Source organism: Spermophilus citellus, assembly GCF_964194105.1.
Source record: "Spermophilus citellus genome assembly, chromosome: 2".
In the NCBI taxonomy this organism is placed as follows: Eukaryota; Metazoa; Chordata; class Mammalia; order Rodentia; family Sciuridae; genus Spermophilus; species Spermophilus citellus.
The window spans coordinates 238,000,930-238,019,604 of record NC_138183.1 but is presented as its reverse complement, the minus strand read 5'-3'; the positions used below and the strand labels follow the sequence as shown (position 1 = coordinate 238,019,604).

Below are 18,675 nucleotides of genomic sequence, written 5' to 3'. Positions count from 1 at the left end.
TCCAAAATATTCATTTTCATTTGTAAGCTTGAATCTTATCATTAGTAAAAGTACTATCTAGTGTTTTCCTTGAAACTGGCTCATCTCTATTAATTTTGGAGAAAATGTCTGCTAAATACTCAATTCTGAATAGCCATAGTTTGTTAGTCATTCTTTCAAGTAAAAGTAGTGATCCAGGAACAAAGCTAACAGTTCATCTTGCAATTCAATCTGTTTATCCTCAAAACATTCATCGTACTTACATTTGCAACAGAAATGCAGTATGTATACTTCCCATTTTGTAACTCAGAATATTAAAGACATATGATCAGTGATTAGAGGTTTAATAAAAGCAATGGTTTTCATTGATTTATCAAGGACATTCACAAGTGACAGATCATGGAGGTGAGGCTGGGCTAGCACAGTTTGGAGTCAGGGTGTTAAGGCGTCAGCAGTTTACACACCACTGCCAGGAAACAGGCATTTTACTATCATAATGAAAACAGTTTTTACTTTGTAGATTCTCAGGAATCCAAAGATCACATGTAGAAACTTCTGCACTAGGTAGTTTCAGTATATAATCCTAGTACAGAACATAAGGGCTAAAACCTCATCTAGACTACTGTCTTATCCTCAAAACTAGGGCTGAACTGGACTGCACAGTGACACAGATGAGAAATGGCCTTGGGGAAACCTATGCATTAGGCCAGAAGCCTAGCAGGGAGGATGGCAAGTGATCAAAAGGAGAGCCCAGGGGAGGGTCGAGCGATGCTCACCAGGTTCGCCAGCTGATCAAGCACCTCGTTGATTTGCTGGCTATACACAAGTCCAATATGTGACTTTCCCATCAGACGTCGCACCTTCTTTCGGATGTCATTCTTGTTCACCTGGAAAACCAAGATAGAATGTTAATAAAGGATCTGCTCTACTACTTTCAACTGAGGTAGAGACAAAAGAATGTACAAGTGAGCTTCCTCCTATCTGACAGAAAGTGGGATTCTTTTTTTTTTAATTTTTTAATTTGTTTTAATTAGTTATACATGACAGTACAATGACTTTGATATATCATACATTTGAATCAGATGGGATATAATTTCTCATTTTTCTGAGTGTACAGGTTACAGAATCATATTGGTCATGCAGTCACATATATACACACAGAAATAATAATGTCTGTTTCATTCTACTATCTTTCCTATCCCCACATCCCCTCCCCTCCCCTCCCATCACTTCTCTCTGCCTAATCTAAGGTAACGCTATTCTTTTTTTTTCACATCTTCATACATGTATTTTGTATAAAGAAGTGGGATTCTGAAAGAACACATCTCTGAACATGGAGAATGCTTTTGACTGGGTGTTCTGCCAATGTACCAGGGAGAAAAGTCCTGGTTCTATCTCTGGTTAGCTCCTGCAAAAAAGTGGCTCTGAGAGTGGATAGGCTTCAAGGGGACACTTCCTGTCATCCCCAACAGATAACATTCACCCCTAAAGGGCTCCTCAGAGCAAAATGTAGAAATAATGACTCAGAATGGCAATTCTGAGCCTGTAGTAGCTGAGATCCTCTGAAGGTTAAGAATCACCATCTTTCCCCAACCAGTCAACTGGTGCCCCTGGAATTCAACAGAGTAGAGGGAACCTTACAACAGAAAGTGAAGCAACCCAAAATTCTCTGCATTTGATTAACTGACCCCTTCAAATCTAAGGAAGCTGGGAAGAGCAGGAGGAAAGCTTTTCTCAAGGACTTATTCTCAAACAACTCTCTTCTACCCATGATCCCCAAAATTATGTTTCCCTATCAGAGCAGGACTTTTCATCTGGTACCATACTTCTTCCACAGGTATAAAATCCAAGCACAACCATATCAAACATTACTTTGCTAATGGCTAGCTCTTTTTATAGTTGTTGAAAAATCCTATATGAAAACAGGCTGCTGCTGAAAAGTAAATTCTGAGCATCCTTTCTAAGGTTTTAGAAACTACTATGTAAAAAATGAATAAATAATCCATTGTATTATGTGTGGAGCTCTACTGGCATCCTAAGACTACTTAGGGGAGCCCACATAAAATTCAAAATAAACATAGTATAAAAGGGTCAATTACCTTTACAACACCCATTAGCATAACATCCTGGTAGTTTCGGCTAAAGAGATCCTATGCAAGCTGACAGAGAGGAATCAAACTTTTCAATCAGAAAGAGATCCCCCATAAGATGCTTTTTATCAGGGGTACCAGGGATTGAACTCAGGGACACTCGGCCACTGAGCCACATCCCAGCCCTATTTTGTATTTTATTTAGAGACAGGGTCTCACTGAGTTGCTTAAGGCCTTGCTAAGTTGCTGAGGCTGGCTTTGAACTCGTGATCCTCCTGCCTCAGTCTCCCGAGTCACTGGGACTACAGGCATGCACCACCTCACCCAGCTCCCCATAAAATGTTTTAATAGCTTCCCAAGGACACCTGAATTTAGACAATAGGAACAAACCTCGCCCTTCCAACATCAGTAACAGCCAGACCTAAGCAAAATCAACATTACCTTCATCAGCAACATGTAGGAGATGAGGTTGTGCAAAAGGGTCGCTAACAAGCGATCTTCATCATCTTCCAGGCGCTTCCGGTCATGTTCTCCCAGGGACAGGTACCTAAGCAGAAGACCAGGCAAAAGTCAGCCCTCAGGTAGGAGACCACCGAACTAACAGGGAGAAGGCTGGATTTGCACACTCCCACAGGTTTTTCAAGCTTCATACCTGTCAATCATTTCCTGGGGACCCTGATCCATACCCATCCCTTCTCTCTCTAACATCACAGCATCTAAAAACGCATCTTCCCAGAATTGCATTTGGTCCCATAAAGTAGAACGCTCTTTGCCTGTGTAGAATAAAGACTTTTTAGAGAATATTTAACATTGAAGGAATACAGCTGCCAAACAAAAATAAAGAGAGTGAACCCCAGACCAAAGAGAGTGATTCCAATCCATGGGAAACATGAACCTCTACCCCAGATCTAACACTCCTGCCACCAGACCCAGATGATACCGAGTAAGGCCCAGTCCCTCCCATGCAGGAAGCATGAACACAGCACACAAAGAAAAGTGGTTACTCATAGAAAAGGTCTCCATAGCAGCATCCTCTAACTGGTCCCACATCGATCCTTTGTCCCTTCCTGCCAATTGTGAGCAGGAAAGACCATGGCAGCAAGAAAGTAAAGAAAGGAACACAGAAAGACAGCTATTGATTAATGCCAAAATCCAATCTCATCTAGTTTTCGCCTACTGCTTGTTCCAGACCCAATAATTTGCTTGCTTCAGAAATGAAATTTTATCCATTGTTAGCATTGAGATCAGCAAAGAGCCAAGCAGCTACTGGCCAGTACTACCCTCTCCTCTGGCTGAGCCCAGCTTTCTCTTTCAGTGTGAAGGGCCTTCCCAGTCCACTTCTCACCTAGGAGTCCCTCGTAGAGATAGACGCGCTGGCTTACATCTTCAGAAGAGCGAACTGGGCTGCCTGCCAGCTTCTCCTTTGGCTTCAGGCTGTGGGCTTTACCCTAGAGAGACAAGGTGATAGGTCAGTGAATAGGGACAAGGTAAACCAAACATCTCACCAAAAGGCTCACATCAGGTACCATCCATTAGCAACAAAAATTCCAGTGGCCTTGCTTGCCTCTAGGATTTGACTAAAAATCAATCTGATAACCCTGCTTTCTGTTACTGCCTCTCAAATCAAGTGATCAACCTTTCATTCTGACTTATCTTCACTCCTTAGACTCTGTATGACAACTTTCTCTTAAAAAAAAATAATAATAACCAGGCAAATTCTCTTAAGAGATTAGTAGAAAGTGAATAGCAGCACAACATAGTAGAAAGAACACAGGCTTTTCCTCATCATAGGACTACAGCAAGGAATAAATTTAATTTTTTTCTAGTGCTAGGGATTGAACCAGGGTCTCATGCATTTCACCACTGAGCTACACCCCACAAGGATTAAATATGAAAAGCACTTAGTGCCTGGCACACAGTTGGTAATTGATTTAAAAATGTTAATTTCTTCTATCCTACATCTCTTACTGCCTCTGAGAAGTATCACTAACTTCATTGGTCACTTCAGAAGTATTAGACTTTCTATTGAATCAAAAACATTTCTGCCTAGGTAAGAGGTAAGTATTACCATGCCCTTTCGTAACACAGGGACAGAATAAGCAAAGGAGCAACTGATCAAAGGTTATTGGGCAATATCTAATTAGTGTGACTTAATGCCAGTTTCCTAGTTCACAGCCCAATACTTTGTTCAATGGGCCATACAGAGTTAGCATAATTTATTCTTGTTAAAACAGCTCTTTGAACCAAGAAATTTAGGTAACTGCACTTAGCAACTCAACTGTACATAGATCTCTTGCACCAGCTTAGGACAAGTAAGAATTTGTCTCAGGAAGGTCTAGGAAAGGTAGCACAGAGCTGAATGAATGGCTTTCTGAAGACTGATATTCCATGATATTAATTTTAACATCCAGAACAGAAGCACATTGGAAGGATTTTAAATATTCTTGCTAAAACATTCCTGAGCTCAGAGTTAAGGCCCATTAACTTGAGGGACCCTGATTCCCAATCCTATCCTAACCTTCACTCTGGGAATCACTATTAGAAGAAATACATCTACAGAACGTCTTAGTAACCAGAGTTAAATAATTGATTTCTTTTAAATTTTATTTTCCATTCTCCCCACAGACCAAAGATAAGGATCTATGAGCTCTTCTACAGAATACCCATTCTCTTCTCTAACAAAGAGGCAAGTGTATCAGAGTATTTAATGCATATAAAGAGGCACACATACACTTGCCTTACTTGTCTAAGGCAAAGACTAAAAAGAATTCATTTCATTACAGTTAGCCAAGAACTTTGGGTGACCTAGGGCAAGTTCTTTTTTTCCTAAGGCTTTGTTCCCCTTGCCTATCAGAAGAGACTATTTATAGCAATCTGTCGAATTACAAATTTATTGAGAGTGAGAATCATGCCTTATTCCTCTCTGTTCCTTTAGTATGGAATCTGGCACTTATCAATCACTTCACATATGTTTATTAATGAGTAAATATTTTAAATGTTAGTAATGAAATACTATTTTTTATAACTTTTTAAAGTTGTAGATAGGTACAATATATTTTATTTTTTTATTTTTATGTGGTGCTGAGGATCAAACCCAGTGCCTCACACTTGCTGGGCAAGCGCTCTACCACTAACCTAAAACCCCAGTCCCGAAATATTGTTTCAAGGTACTATATAGAAATAGAGCAGTAACCAAAATAAAACTGGACTGATCCACAGTTAATATGTAGACTGGCACTAAATGAGAGTTACAATTTTCCTGATATCCACAAAGGTTTTGCTTGGTCCATTTTAAATATGAGGATCATAGACTATGCCATGTGCATGCATGAATACATAACAATGAACTCCATTTTTATGTACAACTATAATGCATCAATTAAAAATCAATCAATTTTAAAATATGGGGATTATTACTACATATGATTCAAAGCTCATATCTGATTGAGAAGGACACTTAACTCACCTATGATTAAGGACAGGGTTCTAAAAGTCTAGATCTTGGAGTCAAATTACTGACAAATGCCTTAAAAAACATTGTTCTTAAAGCCAAATATTATCTATACCTTACTTTACATTTTCCTTTTCTTTTTTCTTTCTTTCTGGTGCTGGGGATGGAACCTAGGGCCTTGCAACTATAAGGCAAGTGCTCTACCACTGAACTATATACCCTTCCCCAGTTCCATCTTTTTCTTCTTATTGTATCTCAACTTTTCATTCTTTTCTAACCTATTTCCCTCCCCCATTAAAGAAATGGTCTTCTTTTGTTAGTAAACAAAGCTTACAAAGATGGCACTTGTGGCGGAGTTGGTCTCAATTTCACTATCAGACAAAGTACCCCGGGAACTTGCCAAGTGGGCACTGCCCTCGCCACCTGGTCCATCACCTGCATTGCTGCTCAGATCACTGTCTGCACCAAGCGTTTCTCCAGAACTATTACTCACCTGGAAAGGGAAAAGAGGTAGTAAGAGATATTCCCCAGGGAAGGGCCCCAGAAATGTCACACTATTTGAGCTCTCTGCTACAATAAGAAAGCATCAAATTTTACAAGTGAGTCAGGTGGCTTCTCTAAGTACTTTCTTCATAAGATGAGGAGAAGCCCTGTGAAATCCTGTATATGTGTCCCTATGAAAGGTACCTATCTCCACCATGAGACCCATGCTGACCTGAGACTAAGAGCAGCCTCCAAAGATAAAGAAGCCCCCTTTTCCAAAGGGGGAACCCACACTCCGCCCACCAAGATGCCAGTGTGGTGTTCCCCTACCACGGTGCTAACTTCAGAATCCTGACTTGAGCTGCGGATCATAACAGGTGGACTCACACCGATGACTGAGTCTTGATCAGTTCTCTGCAATAAGATACAGGGACAGACATAGTAGGAGAGGTGTCCTACCTGCTCTCGGTTTCCCTCAGAAATACTGTACCTTCTTCCTTCTCCCCTCCCCACCCTTCTGATATCATCTCTAGAGAGGTCATGAGCAACTTCTTTTTTCTTTAAATATTTATTTTTTAGTTGTAGTTGGACACAATACCTTTATTTCACTTATTTATTTTTATGTGGTGCTGAGGATCGAACCCAGGGTCTCGCACGTGCGAGGCGAACACTCTACCCCTGAGCCACAACCCCAGCCTCTTATTTTTTCTTTGATAGAAAATTTATGACTTACATAACGAAAAAGAAATAATACACATTAAAAAATACACACTCATTGCAGAAAACACATGAAAGAATAAGGAAATAAGAATAAGCCACAAATCTGCCACCCACATTAACCACTGTTTTTCATAATTTCCTTTTAGTCTTTTTCTAAATACTTTTTTTAATGTCTTTATTTTATCTATTCATTTATTTTTTTAATATGATGCTGAGGATTGAATCCAGGGCCTCATGCATGCAAGGCAAGTGCTCTACCACTGAGCTACAATCCCAGCCCTCTAAATACATTCTTATAATAAAATTGAATTAATATTGTATACCTAGTTTTGGAAATATTTTCCTATGTCACTAAATTTTTGAAGGCACAATCTTTTTTTTGGATTGGGGATTGAACCCAGGGATGCTTTACCACTAAGCTACATCTCTAGTTCTTTTTTATTTTTTATTTTGAAACAAGGTCTTGCTAAGTTGCCCAGGCTGGCCTCAAACTTGCAATCCTCCTGCCTCAGTCTCCTAAGCTTCTGGGATTACAGACGTGTACCACCACACTAGCTTGAAAACACAATCTTTAATAGATATTAATATTGTATCTAGTATACTCATTAAATTATTGCTCTATAATGGGATATGTTGTTTTGAAGTTGTTGCTTCTTTTTTGTTGTTGTTTTTAACTGAAGTTAAAATAGGGGCTGAAGGTGTAGCTCAGTGATCGAGTATTTTTCTAGCATGTGTGAGGCCCTGAGTTCAATCCCGAGCACCATAAAAATAAATAAATAAACAAACAAATAGAAATGTGTTGTGAAATAACAAATTTTTTTTCTTTTTTTTTTTTTTTTTTTTTTTTGTGGTGCTGGGGATTGAACCCAGGGTCTTGTACATGCAAGGCAAGCACTCTACTAACTGAGCTATGTCCCCAGCCCGAGATAGCAAATTTAACCTTGACGATTTTCAACAAGGTTGCCACAAACCTGGGAAGCAGATGTCAGGCTCACACCACTATCTGCGCTGATCTGTGATTTTTTCTCCTCTGTTTCACCAAGGTCAAAGGTAGGTTTGATTATGTCGGGCCCTGAGTAGGGGAAAACTTCTGTTACTCACACACAGAGGCTCGGGGCAGGCTGGTGAAGGGAGTGGGACAGCAGCACAGCCTGGTCCAAGACCTGTTCAGCATGTCCCAGTCACCTTTCCAGGGACTGCCCCTCCACCCCCAGGAATCACTGGAGGAAGAGGTCCCCAGGTACAAATTAGACCTAGTCTCAAGGGACTTTGCAGCCATCGTCTCAGTCTGAGAAAATTCTAAGCAAATCATCCTAAAACAGAGAAGTTTCCACAAACAAACGTCTAAACCACATTCCATGGCACCCAGAATCAGAGCTTCATTGATGCCGAGATCATTTAAGGTCCCCAGGTCATTCAGTGCTTCCCACGCAGATGCACCCAAAGGGGCCAGAAAAGGTTAGGCTAAAAGAGAGAGGAACACTCACCTACCCCATCCTATAATGCCTACATTTGAGAAAAAAAAATCCCATTCTACCCCACCCACCCACAATGGTATGGCAGAAAGACAGAATGACAGAAAGCCAGAAAGCGTGCCTAGGCAAGCCACCAGAGGGAGAGGTGGGCAGCTACAGACTCAACACAGAGGGACAGCAACCATCTCTGCCAACTGTGCCCACAGGCCTCCTAACGGTGAGGGAGCTATGAGCCAATGAGGGACTCTGCAATCAGCAAAGGTTCTCCCCACCAACTCTGCCGCAGTAGAAAACCAGTCTAAGGGATTTTACTCAGTCGACACCCTCACTGCTAGCTACAAGGGGAGGGGCAAGAAGCAGTCTACAAGCCATATACCTCGGAGTCACACACCACCTACCTGCTTTCAGTCCTATACCCCCCAAGAGTAAATTTGGGGTGGGGCTGACAAAGGGAGCCTGCCCCAACTGGGCCTGGGAAGTTGGCAGGTATGGGAGACTTAAGGACAGGAAGGGGCATTTGTTCCTTACTCTGTTTTTCCAAAGCTTTTTGCTTTTTCACTTCCTGGTGCTTGTTCCACAATTCTACCCCAGATGCAATGCAAGCAGGAGAGAAAGACAGAGAGAGTCAGAAGCTGGTCAGATGTTGAAGTGGAAACCCACCCACCCAAGTTGCTTCAGTCTCAGGCACAGGATTACCAATCAAGAGATACAAAGTATTTTTATTTGGGGGCAGGGAGGAAGAATCAAGAGATTCCAATGCCTTCCCCCAAATTCAAGAAAAAAGACATCAACTTTCTAAAACTAACCCCAATGTGCCAACAAAAACCCTGTACAATATTCGAGCTGAAGGGCCCTTCATCAAGCTCCTTCATTTTGGCATGAGGAAACAGATCCTAAAGAGTCTGGAACATGTGCTCGAGAGCGCATAATTTAGGATCAGTTTGACTTCCATCACACCACGTTCTCTGCCAAACAAGCTGAGAACAGCAGCTCTTACAGACAACAGATAAGAGAGATGATCATCTCAAGCAGTCAAAGGGGTTCAGAAGCAGCAGCACCCATCTGTTTGACTCACTGGACTGGACAGAGGCCAACTCATGCAGACAGTCAGCATCCCTCCTTCTTGCTACCCAAAAAACAAACTCCCCATCAGAACTAAAGCCTGCCCTACCAAGAGACCCATTCTTAGCCAGTCCTCGAGGGAAATGCCTCTGATAGAGAAGACAAAATGGTGAGACAAGTGTCTCAGTAGGGCAAAGCAGAAACAACACCAATTGGTATAGTTGTGTCCCTGGAAGGAACTTTAGAGTTTACTTAGTGTGACCTTCTCATTTCCTAAAGGAGGAGAGAGAGTCCCTGTGAGGGAAGTTATTTGCCCAAAGTCTCATTCCTAGTTGGTGGATGATACAAGACTAAAACTCCAGACTTCCAGACAGGCAGGTAGGTACTTTTTCTAGAACATCACACCAGGCAGGAGAAAGCCAGGACTGAATGCCTCTAGGAGAAAGTTATGCTGGCTAGTGAAAGGAGCTCCCTGAAAAGGGAAACGGCTCCTCATTACCATTTATGCAGACATAGTGCCAATCACTATCGGTTGTGGCAAAGAGGCATCAGCTGGAAGCATAATGCCCAGGCACCTAGAACCAGAAAAGACACAGCCTGGATGATGCAAGGTGAAGTAGGGAGTGAGCCAAACAATGGTCATACCAGAGAGTGAATGGAAAACTATCAAACAGGAGAAAGCTTTTAATGAAGTCCAGGAAAGGAAGGATTTAAAGAAGAGCTGACACAGAAATATATACCTCTGAGGTCTAGAACCCAGGGAAACAGAGTCACTGGACAGGCTACAGAGGCGTGAATTCCAGGGCAGTGTAATGCTTTGGATGGGGGAAAATTGGCTTCAGAGACCCAGATGACTATAGTTTTATAGCCCAAAGACGTATCTATAAGCTTCCTGCTAGCATCTAGGAACTCACATGGTCTCTTTGCTATATGAAGAATTCAGATGTAAATAAAAAGAGGGACCAGGAGGATAGCTCAGACTCCCTGCACTAAGCCTCACAGGGACTCTAAACAAAACCTCTGTTCTTCCTCTGAGATGTCAGTGGGGTGGCTACAGACAAGGCATAAGGGATAGAGAAGCATAGAGAAATGCACTGGAAATTGACAGACTTATCTCCCTCTTTAGAAAGCAAAGCATGGGGAAGAGAAAGGCAGGATTCTGGATGGATAGAAAGGACGGAGGGATATTTAAGAAGCCAGAACCCCTCAGCACACCAGACACCATGATACGTACCGATAGAGGCTACAAAATTCTCTTCCTTTAAACTTCTAGTGTCCACTTCCTTAGGACCCTTTCCTGTAGCACTTGGTACCCGAGGTCCCAGCTGGGGGACTCTCAGTTGTGCCATAGCCTTTGGGTCCCCCCGCCCAGCCAGACCAGGATCCTTGCCAACTGGGGTATTTACACTTTCTGTTGGACTTCTCTTCCGCTTGTCTGGTTCTGAGAAGAGATCAAATACAGAAAGAGGTCAAAAAAGGAAGCGAATGGGAAGAGAGGCAGGGAAATGAGGTAGGAGAAGCCAGGATATGGGAGGATGTGGAATAGAAGAAGTTCAAGGAAAGAAAAGCCAAGAACTTATTTTTCTAAATACCCACTACATAGAAACATGCACTAGAAAATAAAACCCCAAGACCTGATGGGAAGCAGCGAGGCACTGGGAAACTTGCCATGGGAACAATGTGCTGACTCTTTCTGACAAGTGGGGCAGTTGCAGAGGGCATGTTGCCCAACAGGTACGATCCCTACCTTTACTATAGTAGTGGGTCTGGGCAATTTCCAGAAGGCCAAAGATGCTGGCCATGCCACCCAGACCTGCATGGGCATAAGACTGCTCCAGGCTGAGGACTGTGCACTTGAGGAGATCTAACATTCCCTTGTACACTTTTCGACTGATCTCCTGCAACGACAACCCAGGTCCTAGAATTAGCAAATTCCCTTTGGCAGCCACAGCCCTCTGCTCAGTCAATTCCAACCCCCTAGCCCAAACACTGACCACATCTGGGATGATGTCCTGCCGAGCATCGTCTTCTGACTGCACGGTGCGGTTCAGCTTGCTCAGGACAAAGACTCGCAGCTGCTCACTCTCCAGCAGCCGGCGTACCTTTTTCATGTTGAGCCAGCCCACTCCCTGGCCATCCAGCACACTGTGTACCACCTCCTTCAGGAATTGCTGGTTCTCACTATAGGGTCCACACACCACTTTTGTGGTTATCAGCTTCTCGGGAGAGCATCTCCCCTTTCACCAGACCATATATTTGCCTTCTGGGGCAAAATGCAAAGCCAAGTCTCTGAATATCATCAGCCTCCATATCCCCCATCTCTGCAGATAACCTGGTTTGCCAAGTCCCACCTCAGCAATTTCACCCTCTTCAACACTGCAAACTGTTACTGCTGTAGTGGATTGGATCAGAAGTGCTGGCAGGAAACTGATTTCATTTACCATCCTTAAAGCTTCTTTCCCAATCCTGAGCATCCCTCAAGCTTTATACAGGAATCTATCTCCACCTGAGAATTTTTAAAACAGCTCTGCATTTATTACCTAGAATTGCTGGATCGGCCCTGGGGTGATGGAGGTTCTCTTTTCACTGTTGGACTGTGTTTAATGACAGATGACTTTTGGTCCACTAATGCCCTCCTGTTTCCTATAAGCAGGGAAGGCAGAATGAGAGACATCACTGTCATAGTCCAGAAACTCACAGTAGCACAGCCCTGGGTCGCCATGTTCCATGCCCATTCCCCAGCAGGGCTGGGTGGGGGTGACACCAGGGCATCACACACAGGCAGAAAGCAGCCATGGCAATGTGAAGGAGGTGGGGATGGAGACTCAGGCCACTCCACATGCACCAGCAGCATGCCCTGTGGGCAGCATGGGTGTCATGGGGGATAGGCAAGGCAGGTCACTCATGTGATGCCTCTTGCTTCATGAGGAGGATGGCCCTCAGGCAGGCACAGAAGATGCTAGGAAAAAAAAGATCATGCACAGCTCACGGGCAAGACCCACCTTCACCACTCCCGGGGCCGGCTTCAGTAACAATCTCCATTAGAGTATTTAGCCCAAATACTGGGACACAAAATACACAATTAGTAGGTGCACCACAATACCGCATCCCCTTGTACCCATCGATGGAGAGTAAGTCAAATCATCCAAGCATTTTCCCAGAGCTTAAATAGTGGGCACATCAGAGCTGGAAGCCAAGTGACCAGGAGACAACCAAGGCTCTGTGGAAGACCATCCTTAAGGGGAAAACTCTCAAAGCCAGGGCTGGGGTAAATGAGATGGAGAGTCTGAGGTGCTGAACAGGCACATGCATGAAAGAAGGGCCACTGGTTTTCATGAAACATCTAGCACAGGGGTCCAGAGAGCCTGTGGGTGTCCACAGGGGAGAGACTCATCTTGCTGATGCTATCATGGGAAGTGGGGCAGGACTGTGAGGATGGGAAATTGGTAGGAGAGATAAGTGCAGCAAATGAGACGAAGCATCAACATGCAATGAGAGTTCCAATTGCTCTTCCCCTCAAATGTATCAAATGGAAAGCCAGCAACACTAACACCTTTCCACCTCTAACCTACCCAGCCGGGTATGGATGCACGGGAGCAGCACTAGTGAGTTCTCAACACTACCACTCTGAAGTCATTTTTGCCCACATATGGCATTTTCCCATCACCACCAAAGACTCCTGATCTTTTTAAACCCTGGGAGAAGTCAGTTAATATAAGGATTTGCTTCTCACTATACTTCCTATCAGGATTAAATCTTTCAGCACAATATCCAGAGAAAACAAAAGAAAATAAAATTAAATTCAGAAGAGCCTCTTAAACTGCCAGAGATCACAAGTGAACTGAAACAAGGTCTTAATGGGGTCCAGAAGCCAACTAATACTACCTGGCCCACTCACAGCCTCCAGGTTGACATGAAGCCATAGTAAAAGGCTGGACATCATAAACACTGCCAGGATCTCCGCAGCCATCCTTCTGTGGGCCAGTTCCTTGGGATGGAGTTCATTCTAAATTCACACAGTGGGAACCTGCCCTTGACTGGGGGCAGCTGATGATCCCTATGTTAGCTGTGTACCTTTAACAAGGTCCCCTGCCAAGAGCGACAGTAATCCCACAATTGCCACTATCCTCAATAATGTAACAGGGCCTTTTCTAGCTACAGATACGGTCTCCATATGACAACCATCGAGAGCCCATGATGTGCAGTGAGAACCATGAGAAGCAATATGAAGGGCAACAGCCAAATCCAATGATACACAGTACACAGGGCTCCTGACAAGCACCCATAGGCCTGACACACCTTCCAGAGTAACCTAGTTTGGCAAAAGAAAGTTGTAGTTACCTTTCAGACTGGGGAATGGTGTGGTCTTCTCTCGGGCACCTTTGGTGGGCAGTGTGAGGTTTGAAAGGCTGAAACTTGTACTGTGGTTCCGATATAGGCTGCCTATGAGGGTGGGGAGGGTGAGAGCAATGAGTTAGCAGGACGAACAATCAAAGCATCTACTCCAGTGACTGTAGCACCGTCTTCGTCTCTCGCCTTTCAGGCAGCATCCCAGTGTGCTAGATCAGACAACCTACACTGTCTAGAAGGCACCAAGTCTAACTTAGGGCACACAAAGGAGCCACTGCCAGGAATGCTCAAAACCCAGTACAACCTTCTCTGGCTACCTCCCACAATATCCGTGTTTCTCATCTACTTCTATCAGCATGAAAACTGGTAGTTAATATGCTTCTGGTCTGAAGTGGGTGCAGTTCCTCCCTGGCATATGAAAAAACTAACAAAATCACAACTATCTCTCTGTTGACTCTCTGTAGTCCTTAGTCTAGAGGTCTATCTCTAATCTTTAAATGATACCACCCCTCATTGCTAGAAATTCTCTAAGTACAAAAATCAAAAATCAATCCCGGAGCTGGGGAAATGCCTCAGTTGGTAGAGTGCTTGTCTCACATGCATAAGGCCCTGGGTTTAATCCCAGCACCATCAAAAAAAAAAAAAAAAAAAAAAAAAATCAATCCTGTATAGATTTCAAAGCATGTTCACAAAAGGCCCTCACCAGGCAAAGAAGGTATCAAATATATATCTGAAGCAATATTGACCAGAATATTCCCATAAAGTATACAAGTAAGTATGTGATTTTGAATTTTTTTTTTCTGGTATCTGGGATTGAACTCGGGGCACTCAACTACTGAGCCACATCCCCAGTCCTATTTTGTATTTTATTTAGAGACAGGGTCTCCACTGAGTTGCTTATCCCCTTGCAATTGCAGAGGCTGGCTTTGAACTCGCAATCATCCTGTCTCAGCCTCCAGAGCTGCTGGCATTATAGGTGTGCCCTACCTCGCCCAGCTGAATTTGAATTTAGTGCTTAATTTATGGTTGACCACTCATCTGTCTTGCCTGAAATAAAACTAAACTTCCAGGTATAACAAAATAATGACTAGTCTTTTTTTTCCCCCCCAGGTATTGGAGATTGAACCTGGGACCTTGCACATGCTAGGCAAGAGTTCTACCACTGAGCTACTCTCTTTATTTTTTTTAATTTTATTATTTTTTAAAGATAATTTTTAATATTTTTTAAGGTGGACACAATACCTTTATTTTATCTTATTTTATTAATGTGGTGCTGAGGATCAAACCCAGTGCCTCATGCATGCTAGGCGACAGCTCTACCTCTGAGCCACAACTGTCTTTATTTTGAAGAAGTGACTTGCTAAGTTGCCCAGGCTGGACTAGATAGAACCTACCGGCTTTCCGAGTAGCTGGGATTACAAGTTTGTACCACTGCACCCACATTTTTACTATGTCATCTAAAAGTACTTTATTTAGTATCACCCAAATAATCTGCATTAGAGCCTGGTAATGCCAACCCAGCCCACATCTCAAGTTCTAAGACACATCTGCCATAGTTAGACCCTACCATAGAGAAAAAAAGGAAGAGAGCAATGAGAGAGCTTAAGGCACTTACTGGCAAAAGACATGATGCCCCCGAAGCCCTCGGTGCTGTTGTTGGAGATGGTGGAGTTGGGGGAGCTTGCTCGGGAGTCTGACTCTGCTTCGGAGTCACTTGCCAGTTTCAAGCTGTTGGGCCGCAGCAGCTTTTGAGCCCTTGAATGCACAGCGGCACCTATGAGCCCCAGGCAGCGGTACCTAATCTTGGGAGTGTGGTCCTTACACTACACTGCAGTCACTGCTTCCTTCCCACAGCTAAGCCCCTAGATCAAAGAACCACCCTTTAGGGATGGCAGAACCATGAGAGCATTTAGACTCTCAGACTCTCTGATTAACCCTTGCCCAGGGTCCACTGGAGTGAGGTCCTTCAGTCACCCATCTAGAAGGAATCCCCAGGCTCTCACCGATTGCCATTGACATGTTGGCTGAATCGGGGAGTGTAACTTTCCCCCTGCTCATCATCATCTTCCTCAGGGGGAAAGCCATACTGGGGCTCGAAGTATGGATTGTCATAGGTTCGCCGGCGCACTGACCCCTCTCCAATCTCTGTCTGGCGTCTGTCCGTGTTCGATTTGCCAATGCTGGGAGGCACGGTAGGGAGGGGCTTGGAGACACCTACTGCTGCCTTATCATCCATCTCTGTAGACTCAGCAGGTTCCTAAGGGCCATATTAAATTTAAAAATATGGTCACATGGTGCCTAGTGATGCCTTCCCTTATTCTTAGTCTGGCAGGGCCAGGCCAGGTCTATCCCATTCCCAGCCTATAGAATGTGTGGGAAAAAAATCTCTGTGGCACCCTGTTCTCTGTCCCCATAAACTGTACCACGGGCATCTTTGCTGCACCCTGAACAAAGCCCAGTGACCTCCCTCTGGGGTCAAAACTATATCTCAGAGGCTCTAAAGTCATAGGGCCTCTGAAGAGGAAGATGGGAAGAGTGTGAGGAAAGGCAAATTCACAGCTAAAGCATGACCTTCCTAACAGAGACAAAGCCCACACTCCCACCCACGGTTCTCATCCACCCACCCCTCCTCATGCTCACGTACAGAGCTGGCTCCATGGACGACAGTGCTAGGGCTGCTGCAGGCAGTGGTGCTGGAGCTGGAGCGTTCTGGGGGGTTTTCCTGAGAGTTCTCACTGTCTGGGCCAGGCTCCTCTGATTCCTTTTGGTTCTGCAGGTCATCAATCTCCACCTCACTGACATCCCCAAGTGCTGCATGCGTCAGAGGGTCCACATCTGCCAGAACCCAAGGGAGACAGGTATAGATCATCTCATCCCCAAGCCTAATCCCTGTTTAGAGCAGGCCAATCTCACCAAAGCACACTTACTGGGAGTATCACCATTGATGTCACATTTCATCATTTCACTGACAAAGTCACCCAGGGAGGAGTAAGAAGAGCTTGAGTCATCATAATCCATACTATCGCTGCCACTGCAGAGTGAAGGACATTAAAAAAAAAAAAAAAAAAAGAAAAGAAACAAACAAACAAAACCAGAAAGGGATAGGGGAAAAAAAATCTGCAATCAGAACTTGGAAAAACAAAAATGGAGCACACTTTAACTCAAGTTCAGGAATAAGATAAAATAAGGAAGCCAAGAAAAACAATCAACCAAAATAAAATACCAGGCTTCGAAGACTTGACTCTTAACTCCTAAGAGGTTTTGCCTCCCACTATGTGCTGTGGAGAAGGGCTAATAAGAGGGACTGCTCACCTGTCATCAGTGGGGTCAGAGTCAGAGTCACGCTCTGGTGGTACAGTCAGTGCCTCAGCCAGCTGGGAGTTGCTATCATAGACTCGATAGTGGATGGGCTGCAGCTGGTGGGCATACCACTTTGGCTTGTCACCAATCAGGGCTGGATCAAACATATCTACCCAAGGAAGAAAAAGAATAGTTGGGAGCAAGGGGTAAAAGGCAAGTAAACACAAAAAAAAGGAAAAAGTCTAAAGCAAAACAAGAATGGAAGGCTGGGGTTGTGGCTCAGCGGTAGAGCGCTCGCCTAGCATGTATGAGGCCCTGGGTTCAATCCTTAGCACCACATAAAAATAAATAAATAAAATAAAGGTATTGTGTCCGACTACAACTAAAAAATATTAAAAAAAAAAAAAAAAAAAAAAAAAAAAACTCCAAGAATGGAGCCAAGCATGGTGGCGCATGCCTGTAATCCCAGCAGCTCAGGAGGCTAAGACAGGAGGATCATGAGTTCAAAGCCAGCCTCAGGAAAATCGAGGTGCTAAGCAACTCAGTGAGACCCTGTCTCTAAATAAAATACAAAATAGGGATGGGGATGTAGCTCAGTGGTCCAGTGCCCCTGAGTTCAATCCCTGGGACCTCCCACCTCAAAAAAAAAAAAAAAAAAAAAAAAAACAGGAATGGAAGGGACAGGTAAAGATTAGTAGAGAACAAGCTAAAAGAAGGGCCATTAGGAGCTCAAAGATAGAAGGTGGAGCAGAACAGAGGGCAGGTGAACTCACTGTTGTGAATTCGCTGAAAGGCGTAATTGGTGGGGTTTAGGATCCATTCTCCAAAGTACTCCACAGCCTGAGTCCTGGCCAGTTTTTCAGCAAAGGGAGTCTGCCTGGGACGTGAGGCTAAAAAGGAACCAGCTTGGAAAGCTACCACAGGCCGAGGAAATAGTCTCAGGGTGCGGGTGTGCATCTGAAAGCCCTGCAGCATGTTGGCAGAGTTGAAGAACCGTACCATGGCCACTCTGGGGAAGAAGATGATGCTGAGATAAGCTGAGAACCATACCCTGTAAAGTGAGGACTCCACAATCCATGGTGTTAACCACCTCCCAAAGCCATTCTTCAACAGATTTCCAACATCCAAGGGAGAGATATCTTTCATCTATTTTGTTTTGTTTTGTTTTGTTCCACTTTGCCTTACAGGGATTGAACAAGGGGCCTACCATTAAGCCACATCCCCAGCCCTTTTTTTCTATTTCTTATTTTGAGACAGGGTCTTGTTAAATTGCCCAGCCTGGCCTTAAATTCATGATCCTCCAACCTCAGCCTCCCAAGCCACTGGAATTATAGGTGTACGTCATCAAGCCTAGCTTGGAAGAGATTTAGAGAATCATTGGTCTTTTTCTTTCTCTCTCTTTTTTTTTTTTTTTTTGTATCAGGGATGGAACCCAGGGGGTGCTTAACCACTGAGGTACATCCTCAGCCCTTTATTTATTTGTCTGTCTATTTTGAGATAGGGTCTTGCTAAGTTGCTGAAGCTGGCTCTGAACTTGCAATCCTCCTGCCTTAGCCTCCGGAGCTACTATATTATAGGCATGTGCCATCATGCCCTGTGGTCTTTTCTTTACCCTAAAAAGGTGATAAACTATTCTCTTTGCTTTTGCTAAGGTGGAAAATATAACAAAATATCAAACACATTTTATACATAAAGAAACTCTGGCTATGGGAAGTAGCTAGCCCCAAACCCAAGGGAGCAAAGAAACCAATTTAAGAACTCAGGA

The 18,675-nt window shown here is 43.9% G+C and overlaps 1 protein-coding gene across 48 annotated transcripts in view; it reads right to left on the bottom strand.

Moving 5' to 3' along the window:
• Positions 1–18,675, bottom strand: part of MADD (MAP kinase activating death domain) — a 52,136-nt gene that overhangs the window by 22,076 nt on the left and 11,385 nt on the right. For 9 of the 48 annotated variants that reach the window (XM_081279240.1, XM_081279229.1, XM_081279196.1 and 6 more), the window contains 20 exons: positions 17,684–17,919; positions 16,923–17,079; positions 16,538–16,641; positions 16,255–16,445; positions 15,614–15,867; positions 15,226–15,365; positions 13,602–13,703; positions 12,263–12,322; positions 11,801–11,903; positions 11,255–11,441; positions 11,008–11,158; positions 10,495–10,701; positions 7,695–7,795; positions 6,334–6,417; positions 5,855–6,013; positions 3,415–3,517; positions 3,074–3,136; positions 2,722–2,842; positions 2,511–2,616; positions 756–866 (listed from right to left, as the gene is read on the bottom strand). In XM_081279240.1, the coding sequence (XP_081135366.1) occupies positions 756–866; positions 2,511–2,616; positions 2,722–2,842; positions 3,074–3,136; positions 3,415–3,517; positions 5,855–6,013; positions 6,334–6,417; positions 7,695–7,795; positions 10,495–10,701; positions 11,008–11,158; positions 11,255–11,441; positions 11,801–11,903; positions 12,263–12,322; positions 13,602–13,703; positions 15,226–15,365; positions 15,614–15,867; positions 16,255–16,445; positions 16,538–16,641; positions 16,923–17,079; positions 17,684–17,919 (2,740 nt within the window). The remainder of the gene's footprint in view (positions 1–755; positions 867–2,510; positions 2,617–2,721; positions 2,843–3,073; positions 3,137–3,414; positions 3,518–5,854; positions 6,014–6,333; positions 6,418–7,694; positions 7,796–10,494; positions 10,702–11,007; positions 11,159–11,254; positions 11,442–11,800; positions 11,904–12,262; positions 12,323–13,601; positions 13,704–15,225; positions 15,366–15,613; positions 15,868–16,254; positions 16,446–16,537; positions 16,642–16,922; positions 17,080–17,683; positions 17,920–18,675) is intronic. The other 39 variants (XM_081279242.1, XM_081279214.1, XM_081279243.1 and 36 more) reach the window with 27 other exon arrangements.